At 37.3% G+C, this 17699-nt stretch overlaps 1 protein-coding gene across 8 annotated transcripts in view; it reads right to left on the bottom strand.

Annotated features, from left to right (window-relative positions):
- Positions 1-17658, bottom strand: part of Rspry1 (ring finger and SPRY domain containing 1) — a 44229-nt gene extending 26571 nt beyond the window's left edge. Inside the window, exons 1-3 of one of the 8 annotated variants that reach the window (XM_013366530.4) lie at positions 17442-17658; positions 8099-8258; positions 2716-3220 (exon numbers count right to left, since the gene is read on the bottom strand). In XM_013366530.4, the coding sequence (XP_013221984.1) occupies positions 2716-3065 (350 nt within the window). In that variant the 5' untranslated portion in view covers positions 3066-3220; positions 8099-8258; positions 17442-17658. The other 7 variants (XM_013366528.4, XM_021721434.3, XM_040279537.2 and 4 more) reach the window with 7 other exon arrangements.
- Between the last annotated feature and the right edge of the window lie 41 nt (positions 17659-17699).

Below are 17699 nucleotides of genomic sequence, written 5' to 3'. Positions count from 1 at the left end.
CCACTGAGCCACAACCCCAGACCCTATATGTTTTCAATTTTAACTCATTTTCTTCAGTTCTGGAAATTTCTCAGCCATTATTTCTTTGAATGTTGTTTCTGATGTTTTGAGTGAATTCTTCAACACTTTCTTCTAATTAATTAATTTTCTCTTTATGGCATATTTGGAATTACACCATCTATTGGAATTTTTATTTCAGCGACGATGTTTCATTTCTAAGATTTCTGTATGTTTCTTTCCCTTTTAATTCGTATCTGCTTTTTGTTTTTTTGGTCTGTCTTTTCATTTGATATACTTTTCTTAACTGCTATTTGTTTGCTTGTTTGTTTTCATTTTTTAGTACTTGGAATTGAAGCCAGGAGTGCTTTATCACTGAGCTATACCCCCAGTCCTTTGTATTTTTTTGAGACAAGATTTTCTTTTTAATTTTTTTTAGTTGTAAATGGACACAATACCTTTATTTTGTTTATTTATTTTTATGTGGTGCTGAGGATCAAACGTAGTGCCTCACACATGCAAGAGCCACAACTGCAGCCCCGAGACAGGGTTTTACTAAATTGCTGGGGCTAGCCCTGAACTTGTGATCCTCCTGCTTCCTTAGTCACTGAGACAATATGTTTGTGCGCCACCATGCCTGGCTTGCATATACCCATTTAGATATATTCTTTACCATACTAAGATCACGTTTCATTTAATAGCCCTATAAACTTTATACGTTCTAAAATTCTTCTTCAATAACTTCTAAGAATTACGCTATATGTCTATGTTCATAGACTGAATTCTGTTTTGTCATTATCTTATCCATTGTTCCATATCTGCCTTATTTTCTCATTCTCCAAAGAATTACATCTGTCATTTAGGAAAAACAGGTTTGAGGTGAAAGCTACCCTGTTATTCAAATGTACACTTGCCTCACATAAGTGAATTATATGCTTTTTATCCACAAGGTCATTTATAATTTGAAATATTTTCCTGGAACTTGGAAGAAAGGCTCCTATCTTACTCCCATAATCTCTTAATCATTCTCTTAAAATATGGCTAAATCTATTCTGCACCTGTTTTTCTAATAAGCTTAAGTTCACATTGCTGTTGTCTACTTCCTCATTTGGGAAGGATAACTTTTCATTACAATTTTACAGTACAAGAGATAATTTTTAAAAATATATACATGTGTAGCTGGGCATGGTGGTGCATGCTTGTAATCCCAGCAACTCGAGAGGCTGAGGCAGGAGGATTGCAAGTTTGAGATCAACCTCAGCAACTTAGTGAGGCCCTGTCTCAAAATAAAACATAAAAAGGGTTGGGAATGGGGCTCAGTGGTAAAGTGACTCTGGATTCAAACCCAATTTAAAGAAAAAAAAAAAAGAATTGGTATGTGTGTATATATGCTCATATATATAATATATATAAATATATATATATAGATATATACACACACATATATAAATTGTATATATATATATTTAGGTTCAAGTAAAATTACATATATAAGTATTTGATAATCACATTAATAAAAAACAAGTTTTGTTTAGTTTCTCAAAAATTATAGCATATGCCGGGTACAGTGGTGCACACCTGTAATCCCAGCAACTCGGGAGGCTAGCACAAAAGGATCACAAGTTCCTTTTGCAGAGAGATTCACATGCATTATTATTATTATTCACATGTATGTATTATTCCTGAAGACCAAGAAATACTCTGGTCTTCAGGAATACTATTTTGAGGAAGAGTCTAAAATAGCTCAGATACATACTGTTTTATGATAATTTTTATTTTTGGTACTAGGGATTAAATCTAGGGATGCTTTACCACGGAGCCACATCCCCACATTTCTAGCCCATTTTCTCTTTTTTTTTTTATGGTGCTGGGGATTGAATCCAAGCTTTGTGCATGTGCGGCAATCACTCTATCAACTGAGCTATATCGCCAGGCCTTATTTTTTTATTTTTGAAAAAAGGTCTCACTAAGTTGCTAAGGGCCTTGCTAAATTGTTGAGGCTAGCCTTGAACTTGTGGCTGAATCAGAATCTGAACCTGAGTCCATTAGTTCTAAAATCTACTAAATTATACAACCTTAAATTAACTTGTTTTTCCAACTTGAACAATACCCTTTAATTTCACTGTTATTCAATCTTGGATTTTGTACTCCGTTAGACCAAGCAGGGGAAAAGACAAAACAAGCACAGGTGTGTCCTGCAGTTTCAACTTACTAGGCCCCCCAACTGGATCTAAGAACCAAAGAAGAAATATAAAGAAAGGAGGAGGAAAACTCTCCTTGGCCTTGTCCTTAAGTGGCCAACAGTAGTTGCACACAGTCTACTCTTGGTGAAACAAGTCACTTTTTCAATCTCTGGTCAGTGGCATTGACTAGGCAAGCACAGTAACAGTGAGTCTTTATAAAACCATTTCCTAACTAGTAACACAAACTCACTCCATATTACTATATACCCTAATAAAAATCATAGCTTCAATTAGTGTTTTCTGCTATAGAAATGTTTAGACATTTCTGACATTTTAGAACAGGAGTGGATGACAGCAAGTAAAAATGTCAAACTTCATAATTTACTCTGCCATGAGAGGAAAAATAAAATATTCTCCTCTCCCCAGTAAGCACGATCCTTGAAGAATACATCCTAGATAAACTGAAGGAGTCCAGACACTGGAGTTCCAGAACACTGTGCATTGCCCTGGAGGTGCCAGTGAGTCGGATACTTACTTATCTACAAGGGTCCTTATTACTGCCAGTGTGTCCAGCACTAGCCCATCTACATTTTGTTTTTTTCTCCTTGGCTCATGTGGTCCTCGGCCCCTTCTTGGAGGCCGTACAGGGTCCCGGGTTTGGCTCCTTGTGTCAGCAGTGGGGACTGCACTGTTCTCGGTTTGTTGCTGGTGGGTGTCAACACTGTCTTCTCCTCCGCTGTCGTCTCGGCAGATACAGGAATTACCCATGGTAATAGTGGCACTTCTAGTCCACAGCAGGTGGGCTATGTGCTCCTCGAGAGTCCACAGCAGACCCTGGCCAAGGCTTCTGCTCGCTAAGAACACGGCCCAACCAAAGACAATCATTTAGGTAGTTTTCAGTTTTCCAAGTACTGTTTTCATAATCTGGGATTGAAGAACTTGCATCCTATTTGTTTTTAACAAGCAAATGCCGAAGCACGTTGCAGAGCTGATTTCCAACATTATCAGTTACAGGGAATTTTGGTCATCTGCTGGTAGTTCTAAAAGAAAGAAAGGAAAAGAAAATGAAAATGAACAGAAGACTCCTGGAAACTCAATTACTGACTTTCCTGGTTTGGTTTTATAGACATTTAAATTGTAATACAGAGGGCTGGGACTGTGGCTCAGCAGTAGCACACCTGCCTTGCAGAGGCACTGGGTTAGATTCTCAGTACCTCAACAACTAAGGGAAAAAAATTGTAATGAAGAGTCATCTTTGTTGATTTTTATAGGTTTCCAATATGAATAAATATCATTGGATAGCAGAATTAACAATCAATCAATAACTTTTTCATCATTATATTATAAAGTTGATTGCTAAATCATATCCTGGTAAACCACAGGAGTGACAAGTGATGTTTAAAAACCATATGTTTAGTTCTTCCTATGGATAGAGAAATATATTAGAAGAATGTGTCCAATTTTTTCAAGAACTCTTTTTGTGATTAAAAAAAATGAATCGTCTCCTTTCTTCATGTAAACATATGGGACAATTCAATGTTTTAAATAAAATACCTAATTACACATGTCTATTGTTGAGAAAGTTATGATACAAATGTGAGAGCGCTTATTTAATAAAAAGAAGAATAAAAGAATAGAATGTTCCTTTTAAATCACTAAAACTGTACTGATTTCCCAAATGGAGTCTTAGTTAAGAATTTATAGAAATCACACAAGTATTTACAAAGTTTTTCTGTTAGGTAAGCAAGACTCTGGGGAAATATGAATTTATATCACAAAGTTATATCCACACAATGATCAGTCTGTTGCACATGTCTGCTACAAAGAATAAGACATACCAATTATCTTTGAAAATACTAAGCACCTTGTGCCAGGCACTATGCTGGGACAAGGAGAACAACGACCAGGGTACGATTCCCTCCAAAAGGAGATAACTAAGAGATTTCAATGCTTAAAAGGATAGAGGAGACAGAAACCAGAAAAAAACTCTTTTAAGGGTCCCTGGTATAAAGAGAAGGAAGGTACAGTCTCTGCCCTCCAATAATTTATGGATGGCCATTCTCATCCCACACAGTGCTTATTATCAAAAAACCAAATGATAGAAGTAGCTAGTCACTGAGCTGAGAACTTCTGCTTAGGTTCTGGAAAGATGTGGAATTGGGAAACTAACATGGGATAGGCAGAAAAAAGTAAAAACTCATGCATCATTTGGAGACTAGGAACATAAGGAATAGATAATGCCAGTGCATAGTTTCTACTCAATATTTGGTTATTTATGCTTAATTCCTCATGTCTTGAGCACTAGTTTAGAATAGATGTAAATAAAATTTGAAATTCAGTGGGATTAGAAGAGAAAAATTATTTCTATTATTCTGAAAAGATTCTTTTCAATATTTCCCTGGTTTACTGCTCATGGGGAGAAATAAGGGAAAAAATGGAGATAAACATTTTTACATATATATAATTGTGCAATTTAATATAGAGGGAAGAGAGGAGGGAGGGAAATGAATGGCAAAGGGTAGGACTAGAGGAGAAAGAAGAGGGAGCAGACAGACATTATCTGCTTCCAGACAACCAAAACAGCAATGGCTGAGCCAAGTAATACCACAGATGCTCTTGGTTCCTCAAAAACAGACTGGCTGTCTTTAAAATTTGGAGGTTGTACTTAAAAGAACATGTCTGAAGTATACAGGTAAAAGCAAGGTCTCAGTTGGAAATAGTCTTTGAACAGAGAACACATTTAAACCAGCAAAGAGTCAAAGTAATGGCATTCCCATTACTGCAGGGACAAGGGTATAATTCCCTCCAGAGAGAAGAAAACTAAGAAATTTCAATGCTTAAAGGTACAGAGGAGACAGAATCCAGAAATAACTCTTTTAAAGGGTCCCTAGTATAAATTTCTACTGATCTTATAAATTATGCTGGTTTCTGAAAAAGACCAAAAGCAACATTTAAAAAGCCATGCTTTGGCCCTTCTCAGATATTGCACTGTTGGAATGATGCAGATGAGAGGAATTTTTCTGATAGGTCTGCCACATGGGCAGTAGTCTAGCTGATTATGTCACCAGATCAGTTTCTTGACATTCTAAAGATTTACATTAAAAAAAGGGGCGGGGGGGGGGGGCTGGGGATATGGCTCAAGTGGTAGCGCGCTTGCCTAGCTTGCGTGAGGCACTGGGTTTGATTCTCAGCACCACATAAAAATAAAGATATTGTGTCTACCTAAAAAACTAAAAAACAAACAAACAAACAAACAAACAAACAAACAAAAAACCCCAAACAAACCAAAAAACCTTTATCTGCTAAACTTTATTTTAAAAAATTAATTTAGGTTGGGTATGTTGTGGTGCACATTGATAATTCTAGCAATTGAGGCAGCTAAGGCAGGAAGGTCACAGATTCGATGCCAGCCTCAGCAACTTAGAAAGACCCTTGACAACTTAACAAAACCCTGAATCAAAAGAGAAAATAAAAAAGGATTGGGGATATAGCTCAAGTGCTGCTGGGTTCAATCCCTAGTACCAAAAAACAAACAAACAAAAAACCAAATTCAGTTCAATTTTAAAACCTAAATGCTGCACAAGTCTAGAGAAAGTGAAAGCCCCCCTTCTGCTCTATCTAAGCCCATTCCTTTTCCAGACTTAACCCTTGTTAAGATCTTTCTTCCTTTGCTTCCATGACTACTATTATGCATTGACAAATTAGTTTTTTCCTTAAGTCTAATCATGGAAAAGTCATAAATACTGTCCTGTGATTTGCTTTTGCCTTTTGTTGTTTGTTTGTTTAAACTTAATACCACAACTTTCTATTCCAGCATATACAGAACTACCTCACTGGTTTAAAGGTGGTACAGAAATCCATACTCTGGTTTATCATGGTTTCTTCCCATCAGGTTATGAAAGTCTGGCTAAATCAACTGACACTGTTGGAAGGGAGTGGTAGGCCAGTCTGATAAAAAGAAACTCCTGGGGAAAGCTTTATCACCTGGGAAAGTGTTTTTTAAACTCCAAACTGCTTGGCTGGGGTTATAGCTTAGTTGGTAGAGCATTTGCTTAGCATATGTGAGGCACTGGCTTCAATCCTCAGCACCATATAAAAATAAATAAATAAATAAAGTTAAAGGGAAAACAACAACAACAACAAAAACCACTTCCAAACTGCTTCCCCACAGTGAGGGCCCAACTATTCTCAATTTTTGCAAATAGAAGGGATACTACTAGCTTTTCTAATGCTCTACAGTCTTTCTACATCATCAGTATGGAAGGTCATATGAGAACTAGATGAAAAAACAGATGCAATCTAACCAGACACATTAAATCAGAGAAGGCACACCTGAAGAAGGGAGACAAATCAGATACTAAAAATAACTGGTAATGTTGAGACTGCTGAAGTGAGCTCAAGTTCCAGAAAACAAAGGCTTGAAGGACAGAGGATAGTTCATATTATAAAGTTTCAATTTGTGTCTAATTAACAACAATAAAACACAAAAACAAAACAAAACAAAACATGTTGAGGGTGCCCTTGAAGATGCAGTTTGTTGAAATACAGCTATTTTGGGGGGTGGAAGGGGTACCAGGGATTGAGCCCAGGGGTACTTTAACCTCTGAGCCATATCCCCAGCCTATTTAATGTTTTGAGATCAGGGTCTTGTAAAGTTGCTTAGGAATTTGACAAGTTGCTGAGGCTGGCTTTGAACTTGGGATCCTCCTGCCTCACCTACTGAGCCACTGGGATTACAGGGTATACCATCTTATAGGGAAAAATGTAATTTTTTTTCAATGTTGGAGACGGAACTCAGGGCCTTGTACTTGGCTAGTAGTTTACCACTGAGTATATTCCCAGCCCCTGATCACAAATCCTAAACTTTATTCTACCCAAGAAAACTTTTCCTAAGGCTTAGGTAAACCGAATATAGAATAATTTATGTAGATTCCCATTTAGTATAATTTCATGGTGATTATAAGATACTCAATACATCTTTTTTTTTTTCTTTTTTAAATCTGGCTAACTTTGGAAGAAAAAAATTAAAAGTTTTTTTTTTTCCATTTCCAAACTGAGTTCAAGTATATTTTGGGTCAATTTCTTCCAAAAGAGTAATTTTCCTTAAATGATCCAGAAAATGATGTCAATTATAAATCTGTGAGAGAAGAAAAATGTTTTTTTTTTTTGCTTTTGAGATAGGGTTTTCACCATGTTGCTCAGGCAGGCCGGAACTCCTGGGCTCAAGAGATATCCCAACCTTAGCCTCTCAAGTAGACACATATCAAAGTGCCTGGCAAAATGCAGTTTTTAAAAAGTTTTCAAATTCTTTGTAACCAAAAACTTTTCTTTCTTTCTTTTTTTAAATAAAGGACTAGCTATAAAGACCAGGTAGAAAGAAGAAGTTAATTAAGTGGTAGAAACCATGAGGCATTTCACAGAGGAAAGCCTAGGAAACATAAGAAAAAAAAATTATTTAAAGAATTTCTGAAAGGAGCATACTGAGACTCCTGAGGATTATAGCCACAGGCAGGGGATGTAAACAAAGTACATCTTTCAGACTTATTCACACTGGAACTCCTGGGTGATATGTATAGCTTGTTATTTGAAAATGTTAGTTATCTTTTCATAGGCAAAAAGGCTATGACTACTGATTGGGTGATAAAGCTAAACAATTATATTTTATGCAATTTTTTTTTAACCTCTTAAAAAAAAAAGCCATTATGTGTCCCAGTTTACAAGGACCATTGTCTTAAGACAGGAACAATCAGTTTACAACTTTTAGGCAGGATGCCAGAGGCCACCTACAACATAGTACTCAGGCTTTGGCCCTGTCAGAAAGACCTGGGCACTTGTACTGGCCCTACAATAGCTATTGCTATGCATCCTAATTAATCTGTTAATGCACTTTACAAAACAGAAAAAAGTAATAGTCTTACCTCATAATATAACTCCAAATAGCCAGAATCCAAATTTCTAAGATGTGGCCCAAGTTTGTGTCTTTTAAAAAGTTCCCCAGGTGATTCTGATGGCAGCCAGGTCTGGAAATTAGTTTTAGTATTTACAATAGCATCTGGCACAGCAAGTAGGACCTATTGACTGAATAAAGGAACAAACTGAAGTATTAAAGGTGATTCTTATGGGATCAAAAATGTTGACATCCCTTTCCAGAAAAATGAATTAAGACTATCTTAGAAGGTAGTCCCTTGGAGGTTATCAGTCAAAATAGCAGTTAGAATACAGTTATATCTAGTGGTATGTAATTATTAGGATATATATCTAGTGGGATATATACTGCAATGGCCCATGTCTCTAATTCCAGAAACTTGGGAAGCTAAGGCAGGAGGATTGCAAGTTCAAAGTTAGCCTCAGCAACTTAATGAGGCCCTAGGCAACTTAGTGAGACCCTGTCTCAAAATTTAAAAACTTAAAAAAAAAAAAAAAAGGGCTAGGGATGTGGGTAAGTGACCCTGAGTTCAATCTCTGGTACAACAACATTCTATCTATTAGTGAGATGTACAATTCATATCAACAAAATGAAAAAATAGCCACCCTATGAAGCAACCCAATAACATACATATTATCCTGCTTGTGGGTGACAGCATCCAAGGTTGAGACTGAAGGAAAATGAGTAAGACTAAAGATTATGTAAAAGCAACATATCTGTAATACCTAAACATTTTACCTTAACTTTGAAGACTACTCAGCATTAGCTCATAAAGCTGATTTTGAGAAAGAAAAAAAAAAGTTGGTCACATAATTTAAAAACACAAAATTATCACATCTGTTGCTAGGACAATTATCAACTGACTCAATGATAATCTTTATCACTGGATATTATTGCTTAGTAGAAAGACTCATCATGTAAATGGTAATACTTAAAATCAGCACTCTTGATAACAATTATGCAAGAACATAATTATAGTCAAACATTTCCTGTGCAAATATGTTTCTCTGAGTTGTGGCATTATTAATTTTGATACCCCTCCTTTTTCTTTGGTAGTGCTGTGGCTCAACCTCATGGTCTCAAACATGCTAGAGCAAGTGTTCTTCCAGAGCTATATATCAAGCTCCTTCCTTTTTTGGGGGGTGGAAGGAACAACAAAACAAACTATTCTTTCCATTTCTCTTTTATGATTTATTAGATTTTTTATATGTATGTATATAAATTTATTTTTGTGGTGCTAGGGACTGAACCTAGGGGTGTTCTACCACTGAGACACATCCACAGTCCTTTTTATTTTGAGACAGAGTCTGAGTTGCTGGTCTTGAGCTTGAGATTCTCCTGCCTCAGCCTCCTGAGTTGCTGGGAGGATTTTAGGCATGCACCACCACATCTAGCATATTCTTCTAATATTCTGTATTTTTCAAAGTGCCTCTGATAGAAGAAAAAAAACTTGGGAGTGTCAGTAAATTCAGTATTAAAGCAGTAAGGTTCTGGTACTCACTGTCAGTACAAAACACAGACCTCTACCATCACAGCCAGCTCACCAAGGAGGCATCTGGCCAACTGGTCTAACCCTCTCTAACAAATGGTCCAGGAATCAGTGATTCATCTCTTCAAATATTTGCTTATATTCAGTTGTTAAGCAGAACAGTTTCAGAAAGAATTTTTTTTCCTGAAAATAAGACTTCAGGATTATGCTGCCAAAAGGGAGAAGCTAGTTAAAGGAATGATCATAAGGAAGAAAAAAAAAAAAAAACAACACAGACAGTGAGCATGCAATTACTATGTTGTAATTTTTATCTCATTTCAAAATAGGGTTATGGGATGTGCAGTGTTTTTTCTAATTCCTTCTACTCACCAAAGCACTATTTGATTTCAAATAGCATGGATGGCAACAATATATTATATGCTGGAAATTTTAATGATTTTTCTCTCATTAGAAAATATTTTTAGACTTTTCCCTAAGATAGTGAGAATGTTACAAGTAATAGCTTCTAGTGTCACATTTACTGCCCCCCCTTGAAACTTAATTATGAAAAAGTTTAAACATACAGGAAAGTCAAATAAAATTCACTGTCTTAGCTAGAAGTAGTGGCCCAAACATCCCAGCTACTTTGGAGGCTGAGGCAGGAGGACTGCAAGTCTGAGGTCAGCCTTGGTAACTAAGCAAGAACCTGTCTCAAAAATAAAAACAAATGGGGGGAGAGAAGGAGATGAGGCTCACTGGAAAAGCACCACTGGGTTAAATTCTCCAGTACTGCAATAAATAAATAAATAGATAGATAAACAAATAAATAATCAAACAAACTATGAACAGTGAACATCTCTATACCTACCACCTAGATTCTAATCATTAAAATGTTGTTATATTTGCTTTATCACATATACAATCCATCTCTATATCCATCATCCCTCCATTTAATTTTTTTTTTTATGTATTTCAAAGTAAACTGAAGGCTTTCAAATCCTTCCTCCTAAATGATTCGGCATGCATATTCATAGCTGAACTTCAATGTTTTTAGAAGTTAAATTTACATTTGTACACATTTTAAACATATATGCTGAGTCTTGTCAAATGCATACATCTGTGTATTCAAACTCTATCAAGGTAAAGAATATATTTGCTTTTATAATATCTTGTGGGATAGCTCAAAGACCATAATTTCCTTACTGAAGATTTAGTTTAAATGGAGGAAAACACAGAAGTCGATAAAACTGATTATTTACTACTGCAATATATAGATAAGAAAAGTAGACATATTTCAATAGTACACTTGCCAGAGGAAACAAACTATCTAAAGAGGTTTTAATTAGAGTGTTTCTGTCTCTAGACTCTAAAGCACTGGTCTTTCGTTGAGGGAGAAGAGAAGGGCAAGGCTATGAAATACAGTCAGTCCATGGTTTCCCTAATTGCAGATTAAAATTATTGAAAAAGAAAAAAACTGCACATGCACAGACTTCTTTTTAAACTTCTTTTTGTTGATTATTCTGTAAACAATACAGTATAAAAACTATTTGCATAACAAATTTTGTTAGGTATTATAAGTAATTTAGAGATGATTTAAAGCATAGGGAATGATGTATGTAGGTTCTATGCAAATATTATAATATTTTACAGAAGGGACTTGAGCATCCATGGATTTTGGTATTTGCAGGGATCCTGGAACCAATCCTCCTTTATTACTGTGGGCTTGTTGTATTTGGTTGGAATCTCCCCCAACTCCCACAAAAGGAAAGAGAGCCTTTCTAAGGTGTTTTTTTTTTGGGGGGGGTGTCACACAGGTACACAAAACTATGTATCTGCAGTGGCACTGAGCAATTGAGGCTTCAGTTACATAGGGCACTATCATCTCCTAGATTGTAACTTTCAAGTAGTCTGGGAGAAGTACAAGATGATTCTGATATTACTCTTAAGCCCTGAGGTTGGTTTAAAAAAGTATGCCTTTCAGAAAAAAACAGGTTATTTTCTTGGTTGAATGGTTAGGGAAAGATTATCTGGGAAAAAAACTTCACCTAGTGCACACTTGTAATCCCAGCTACTTGGGAGGCTGAGGCAAGAGGATCAGAAGTTTGAAGTCAGCCTGGGCAATTTAGCAAGACCCTGTCTCAAAATAAAATAAAAATGGTTGGAAACATAGCTCAAATAGTAGAGTGGTTAACATGAGCAAGAACTCTAGATTTGATCTCTAATACTACAAAACACAAAAACAAAAACTTCCCCTAAAATGTTGACAGCTTTTTAACCCAGTAGTAGTGCAATTTAAGACCAGGTGAGATTTATGGCAGAAAGAATTACAGAATATAGCCTGATCTGAAACATAAAAAGCAGAAAGGACAAATCATTTCAGCATTCAAAATAAGTATTAAAAAATAAAATTCAGACCTAGGATAGAGTAAAAAATTTCTAGAAGCAAATACCAGTTTTTTCTTTTTTTTTTTTTTTAAGTAGTAAATAATCCCTGCTGAAGTTTGAAAGATTGAAAAATCTGCCTTGGATCCAAAAAGGAAATACTACGGAAGAACTGAGGTAAGTGCTAATGATGGCTGCAGGACAGAGAAGAAAAACACATGTAATATTCCATAATCTTTGAGATTCCACCCTTCAAGGAGACCAAATAACAGGAAACCATATAGCCATGTTATTCAAATACATACAAATTGAAGGCAAGGATTTTTCTATTGGAGAAAAGCAAACAAAATATGTAGCCTGAATGATAGTACTTTCATTAATGATAACCACTTAAAATGGTGTCTCAAAACACTCAACTGCATACTCAATTGGATTCCTATTAGAACCTAATAGGTAGTCAGTACATATTTTAAGTTAATTTCTCCTAAAATCTGTAAAAAAGAAAGCATTTCCAAAATATCTACCGCTTTAAAAAATGGGCACACCAATGTGTATTCAATGTGTATACACCAGACACCAAACAAAGATGAAAAGAGGTATCTCAAGCTCTTGGCAAAGGGAGCTGGGGTTAGGGACAAAGGATATAGCTCCCTACCCAAAGCCTGTGAATTAGACATTGGGTCCACTAGAAGGAAGCCTCTGGACCCAAAAATTTTCCAATAAAAGAACTTGATCATATTGAAACATCTCTGTAGAAGCAAGTTTTTAAATGACTATATAAATTAGCATTAACAAGGGGAATAGAGAACTTACATTTGCATCACAACACTCATTTCTTAAATAATATGCCAAAATACTATTGTATAAATATCTCCACTAACATAGTTCATAGTAAAAGATTAACCCAAAGTCCATAAATTAACTTGATAAAATAAAGCTAAATAGTAATTCTTATGAGAAACAAAACAAGAATTCACAATATAAGGAATTATCATAAAAAACCGAAATAATTTTGAGACAATACTGATGATGTATCCCAAACTAAGCACCCTTCCTGAATACTGTAGAAATCCCCATTCCACATATGACATGTGAGAAGTTCTGTATCAGTGCCAAGTTTCCCAGGACAGACTACCTGGGATAAAAAGGTATTAATGATCATAGTAAATTCTAATTGTTTTAGTTTTAGGTTATAAATACTATGTTTTAGTTATCCTTAGTAATTCACTTGGTATGTTATTAATAAGTAGCTCAGACACAGGCAAAGGTGAACAATCATGAATAAGAACAGAAAAAAAAGGAGATGTCACCAGGAGTGGTGATGCACACCTGTAATTCTAACTTCTTGAGAAGATAAGGCAGGAGGACTGCAAATTAGAGGCCACCCTGGGCAATTTAGTAAGATCCTGTGTCAAAATAAAACAAGGTAGGGGATGTAGCAAAGTGGTACAGCAGCTGCCTAGCATGTGCAAGGCTGAGTTCAATTCCCAGCACTGCCAAAGAAAAGTAGGGGGAAAAAGAGCTGCATTTCCCATGAGAAGGGGTGGGGTAGGAGTCATATTTTGAGAATCACTGCACTAAGTGAACAAAGAAGGAAATGTGGAGGGGTAAGAAAAAACTAACACTGAAACATTAAACTATGAGGTAATGCTATATTTGCTGAGTAAAGTATTTCAAACCTCCTATTTGAGGTGTACAGGGTTCATGAAATTATGCCAGAAACTGTAATTTTAAGCAATAGAAAAGCAACACATAGAATTCATTCTTTAACAAACTTGAATGCATCTCAATTCTACTCTTAATTCTCAAAAGCTCAGAAAACAGAGAAAGGGGAATACTTTTAAAGAACTCACTACTAAAGGTAACTTTGCCTGATTTAACCTTGAATATACCTTATTTTTATCTATAGTTACTGTTTTACATATGTAACCAGCAACTTTCCCTTTGGGGAAGGATACTAAGAGCAAAATATAATAAATCTGTATATTTTTCTAGTCATAAAGGTCAGCAAGAAAACTTCTTCAAAACTGACTTACTGAATAAATAATAGAAAAAATATTCATTCTTTTGTACTCCTAAAAGTAAAAGTTTCCTCCTAAAAGTTATGGCCCAAGTTTTGGCACTTACTACTTCTTGAATATTTTGTTTTCCAAATTTCTAATTTGAATACCATGAAAAAATTTACCCACATTCAATAGTAAATGGTAAATGTCTTGAAAATGCCAAAAGCATCAGGCTCGTTTGCACAGGCCTGTAATCCCAGCACTAGAGGGGCTAACACAGGAGAATCACAAGTTTGAGGTCAGCCTGAGAAATTCAAAGAGATCCTGTTTCAAAATTTAAAAAAATAAAAAGGGGTGGGGATGTAGTACCCTGGGCTTAATCCCTAGGACTGGGGAGGAGAAGGAAAAAAAAAAAAAAAGCAAAAGCTTGAAGAGACACTAAATACATAGTTTACTATCCCCAAATAGCTCTTCTAAAATAGATTACTGGTTTTACTGTGCTTCTCATCTGTGATGCCCATTGATTTTCCATTTACTTTTGGAACCCTGAAATTATCACATTTTTCTCCATAAGGATCCCACCACAAAATACAGAAAATTTGCCAGATGTGGTGGTACATGCCTGTAATCCCAGCAACTAGGGAGATTGAGGCAGGAAGATTACAAGTTTTGAGGGCAGCCTCAGCAACTCAGCGTCCCAAAATTTAAAAAAAAAAAAAAAAAAAGATGGGGAGTGGGTGCTGGAGATGTAATGTAGCTCAGTGGTAGAGTGCTCCTGAGTTTAATCCTCAGTACTGCAAAATAATACCAAAAAAAAAAAAAAAAAAACCCAGAAAATTTACAATTTAAAGTTGTATAATAGTCATTATTATCTTCAAAAATTCCTAATAATTTCTCCAAACTACACAGATCTTAAAGGTATTAAAGAAAGTTGTTGTAAAGGATGTAACATGACTTCCCATCTCATTCTAACAAATGACATCATTATTGGGGAAAATATATACAATTCTTGATGGAGTGGACTGACCTCATGAGTTGAAAGAGATTGTAGTAAATGCACATCAGGAACACACAACAATTTCCATTGTTAAACTCTTACCAAAGCATAGGTTAGAGCTGTTGGATTTCCCCCCTAGTCATTACAAAATAACACACTATTATACAGTATGCTAAGTTTTAATTCCCCTTGACACTTGCTAAATAATTATTTTGCTGACAAAGCAGGAAAAACGTCCAGATAGGATAAGCTAGAACACTTCCTATAATCGATACCTTAAAAATATCATTGAGTACAGAAAAAAAAATGGAAGGGGTTGTGAAAAAAGCAAAATAACGGGACTTAGAGACATTGAACACCAAATATCCTAAAAAAATAAATAAATAAAAAACAACAATGACCCATGGAATATAATATCAGAAAAGCAGGAAATCCAGATCAGTTTATAAACAAAAAACAAAATAAAAACACTACTTCAAAAATCACAACTAAATTACCCAATATTTGGAAAATCAGCTCGAAATAGGCCACTAACTGAATATTCATGAAGTGTCACCCATGGACACAAGTATCTTTTTTTAAAATTTTTTTTTAGTTGTAGATGGACACAATATATTTATTTTTATTTACTCATTTTTATATAGTACTGAGGATTAAACCCAGGGCTTCATGCCTGTGAGGCAAGTGCTCTACCACTGAGCTACATACAACCCCAGCCCTTGGACACAAGTATCTTATAACCTCTTAAAAGGATCTAAAGATATCATCCCAGGAATGCAAACTTTATATAAAGTGAAAACTTAAGAGAACATTTATGGAAAAGAATGTTAAAAAGTGTTTTCATATATAAATCATATCTGATTTATATATATATAGATATATATATCTCTCTGTATATCATATCTAAAACATATCTGAGAGCGGAAGCATGGTATTCACTAATTCTAGACATCCTAAGGCTGTAAATATATACATACATCATATATATATGAAAAAGGGGGAGGTTTACAAAACTGAGATCAAATTACTTGGAGGAAAATTTCAGTAAGAAATTCCTGTATGAAAAGATTATATTATAGTCTTACTCCTGCCAGCATCATCATAAATTCAAAGTAAATTAAAACTCAGAGCAAAAACGGGAAATCCCTCCACCCCCATGGTAGCAAGGTTTGAAACCAAAGGTTTAGATTATAATGTGACCTAAGAAGGTGGGAACCTTGGAGTTTTCAGTGCATTCGGGCTCCCAGCACTCAATAGGTGATGGACCTCTGTATTAATGCTAATCTCTGACATTTGCGTTCTGCTCTACAGTTTGGAAAGGGCCTTCACTTTTATTCCTCAAGAGCAACCTGTTTGGTGGTAGGATTACAGTACCTTACTTTCACACACAGCCTGAGTTTGAAAATACTTTCACATACTGCGTTGGCTATTTTACACTAGAAACTCAAGGAGATTCAGTAACTCCACTAAAGAAGGACAAGCAGATGGTAGGTGAAGGACCTGTAAACTATGAGACTACTCAGTCAATAGTAGACACTTCCAACCCTTGAAAGTACAAAGTACAACACTCCAGGGGGAGCAACCTCACTCAAATCTACCAGATAGAAGCTCTGAGTCTCAGTTAAATATCTCTGCCTCTGTTTCCATCTCCCTCCCCTTAAAACAGGGAAAGGAGGCAACAGGCAGGGACAAATGTCTAATCTGGGGCCATGCAGGAGATGTTGCTGAAATGGACTCTCCCCACCCCATCCTGGCACTAAGCCCAGAAGCAGCTGAATCCTGTGTCTGGGACACCTGGTCGGCCTCCAGAGAGGGCAGACCTCCGGCCATTCCCATTTCCTCCGCTATTCCCCCACTCAGGCTTTCCAATGAGTGGAGCTGTCTCGTTCCCAGAACCTCCCAGAAATCCCCTCTCCCCAAGGTCCCTACCCAATTTTCAGCCCAGGCCTCGGGAGCAGGAGAATCCGCTAAGTCTGGCTCCTACCTACTCGCCTCTCTCTCAATGGGGGCTCTCGATCCTGGGGCGTTTCTAAATGTCCCGGGGGGAGCTCTGCCTCCCACAGGAACCGCAAACTCCACAATGGGAAATCCTCCTCCCCAAACGTCCTCCCCTCTACCCCAGGCACCGCTGAGAAGCGCTACTCAATACCAGGAGCCTCCCCGGGGGATACCTGCCTCTCACCTGGGCCTGGTTAGTCGCAGCGTCCTCCGAAAGGTGACCCCCCCCCAAAACCTCCTCCAGTCAAGATCCCAGCGCCCCCCAAGGGGGAACACCCTCCTCCAGGAACCTCTTCAGGCGCCTTCGGCGCAGGCCTTGGTGAAGAACCTCCAAGCTGCTTCCCGGGCTCTGCCCAATATCACCCCTTACCGGGCCCCTCTGAGGAGCCTGCCGGAGCCCCAGTCCTGTCTCTCCGTCCCAGGCTCGAGCGACTGTTGCCCACCCTCACAGACGGGTTCAGCCCTCGGACTCCCTTCCCTTCCGTACCCCCGTCCCCAGGGGGGTTCCCGGAGCAGCGCGGCCCGGACGCAGCACTGACTTTCTCCAGCTCCTGGGGCCACAGGAGGAATGGGACAGCGGTAGCGGCACGACTCCTTTGTGACAGGTCCGAGAGAGCGGTAAAGATGGACGCGAGGCCACGGCGCTGCCATTACGCGCAGGGCCCACCCCCGCTTCGTACCGCCCTGACCCTCCCTCAGTCCCCTAGGAAACGCCCCTTCCTAGGTGGCAATCCCTCTCCCTAAC

This window comes from Ictidomys tridecemlineatus, chromosome 15 (assembly GCF_052094955.1).
Source record: "Ictidomys tridecemlineatus isolate mIctTri1 chromosome 15, mIctTri1.hap1, whole genome shotgun sequence".
NCBI lineage: Eukaryota > Metazoa > Chordata > Mammalia > Rodentia > Sciuridae > Ictidomys > Ictidomys tridecemlineatus.
Note: the sequence above shows the minus strand (reverse complement) of the source record. Positions and strands in the feature narration are given on the sequence as shown.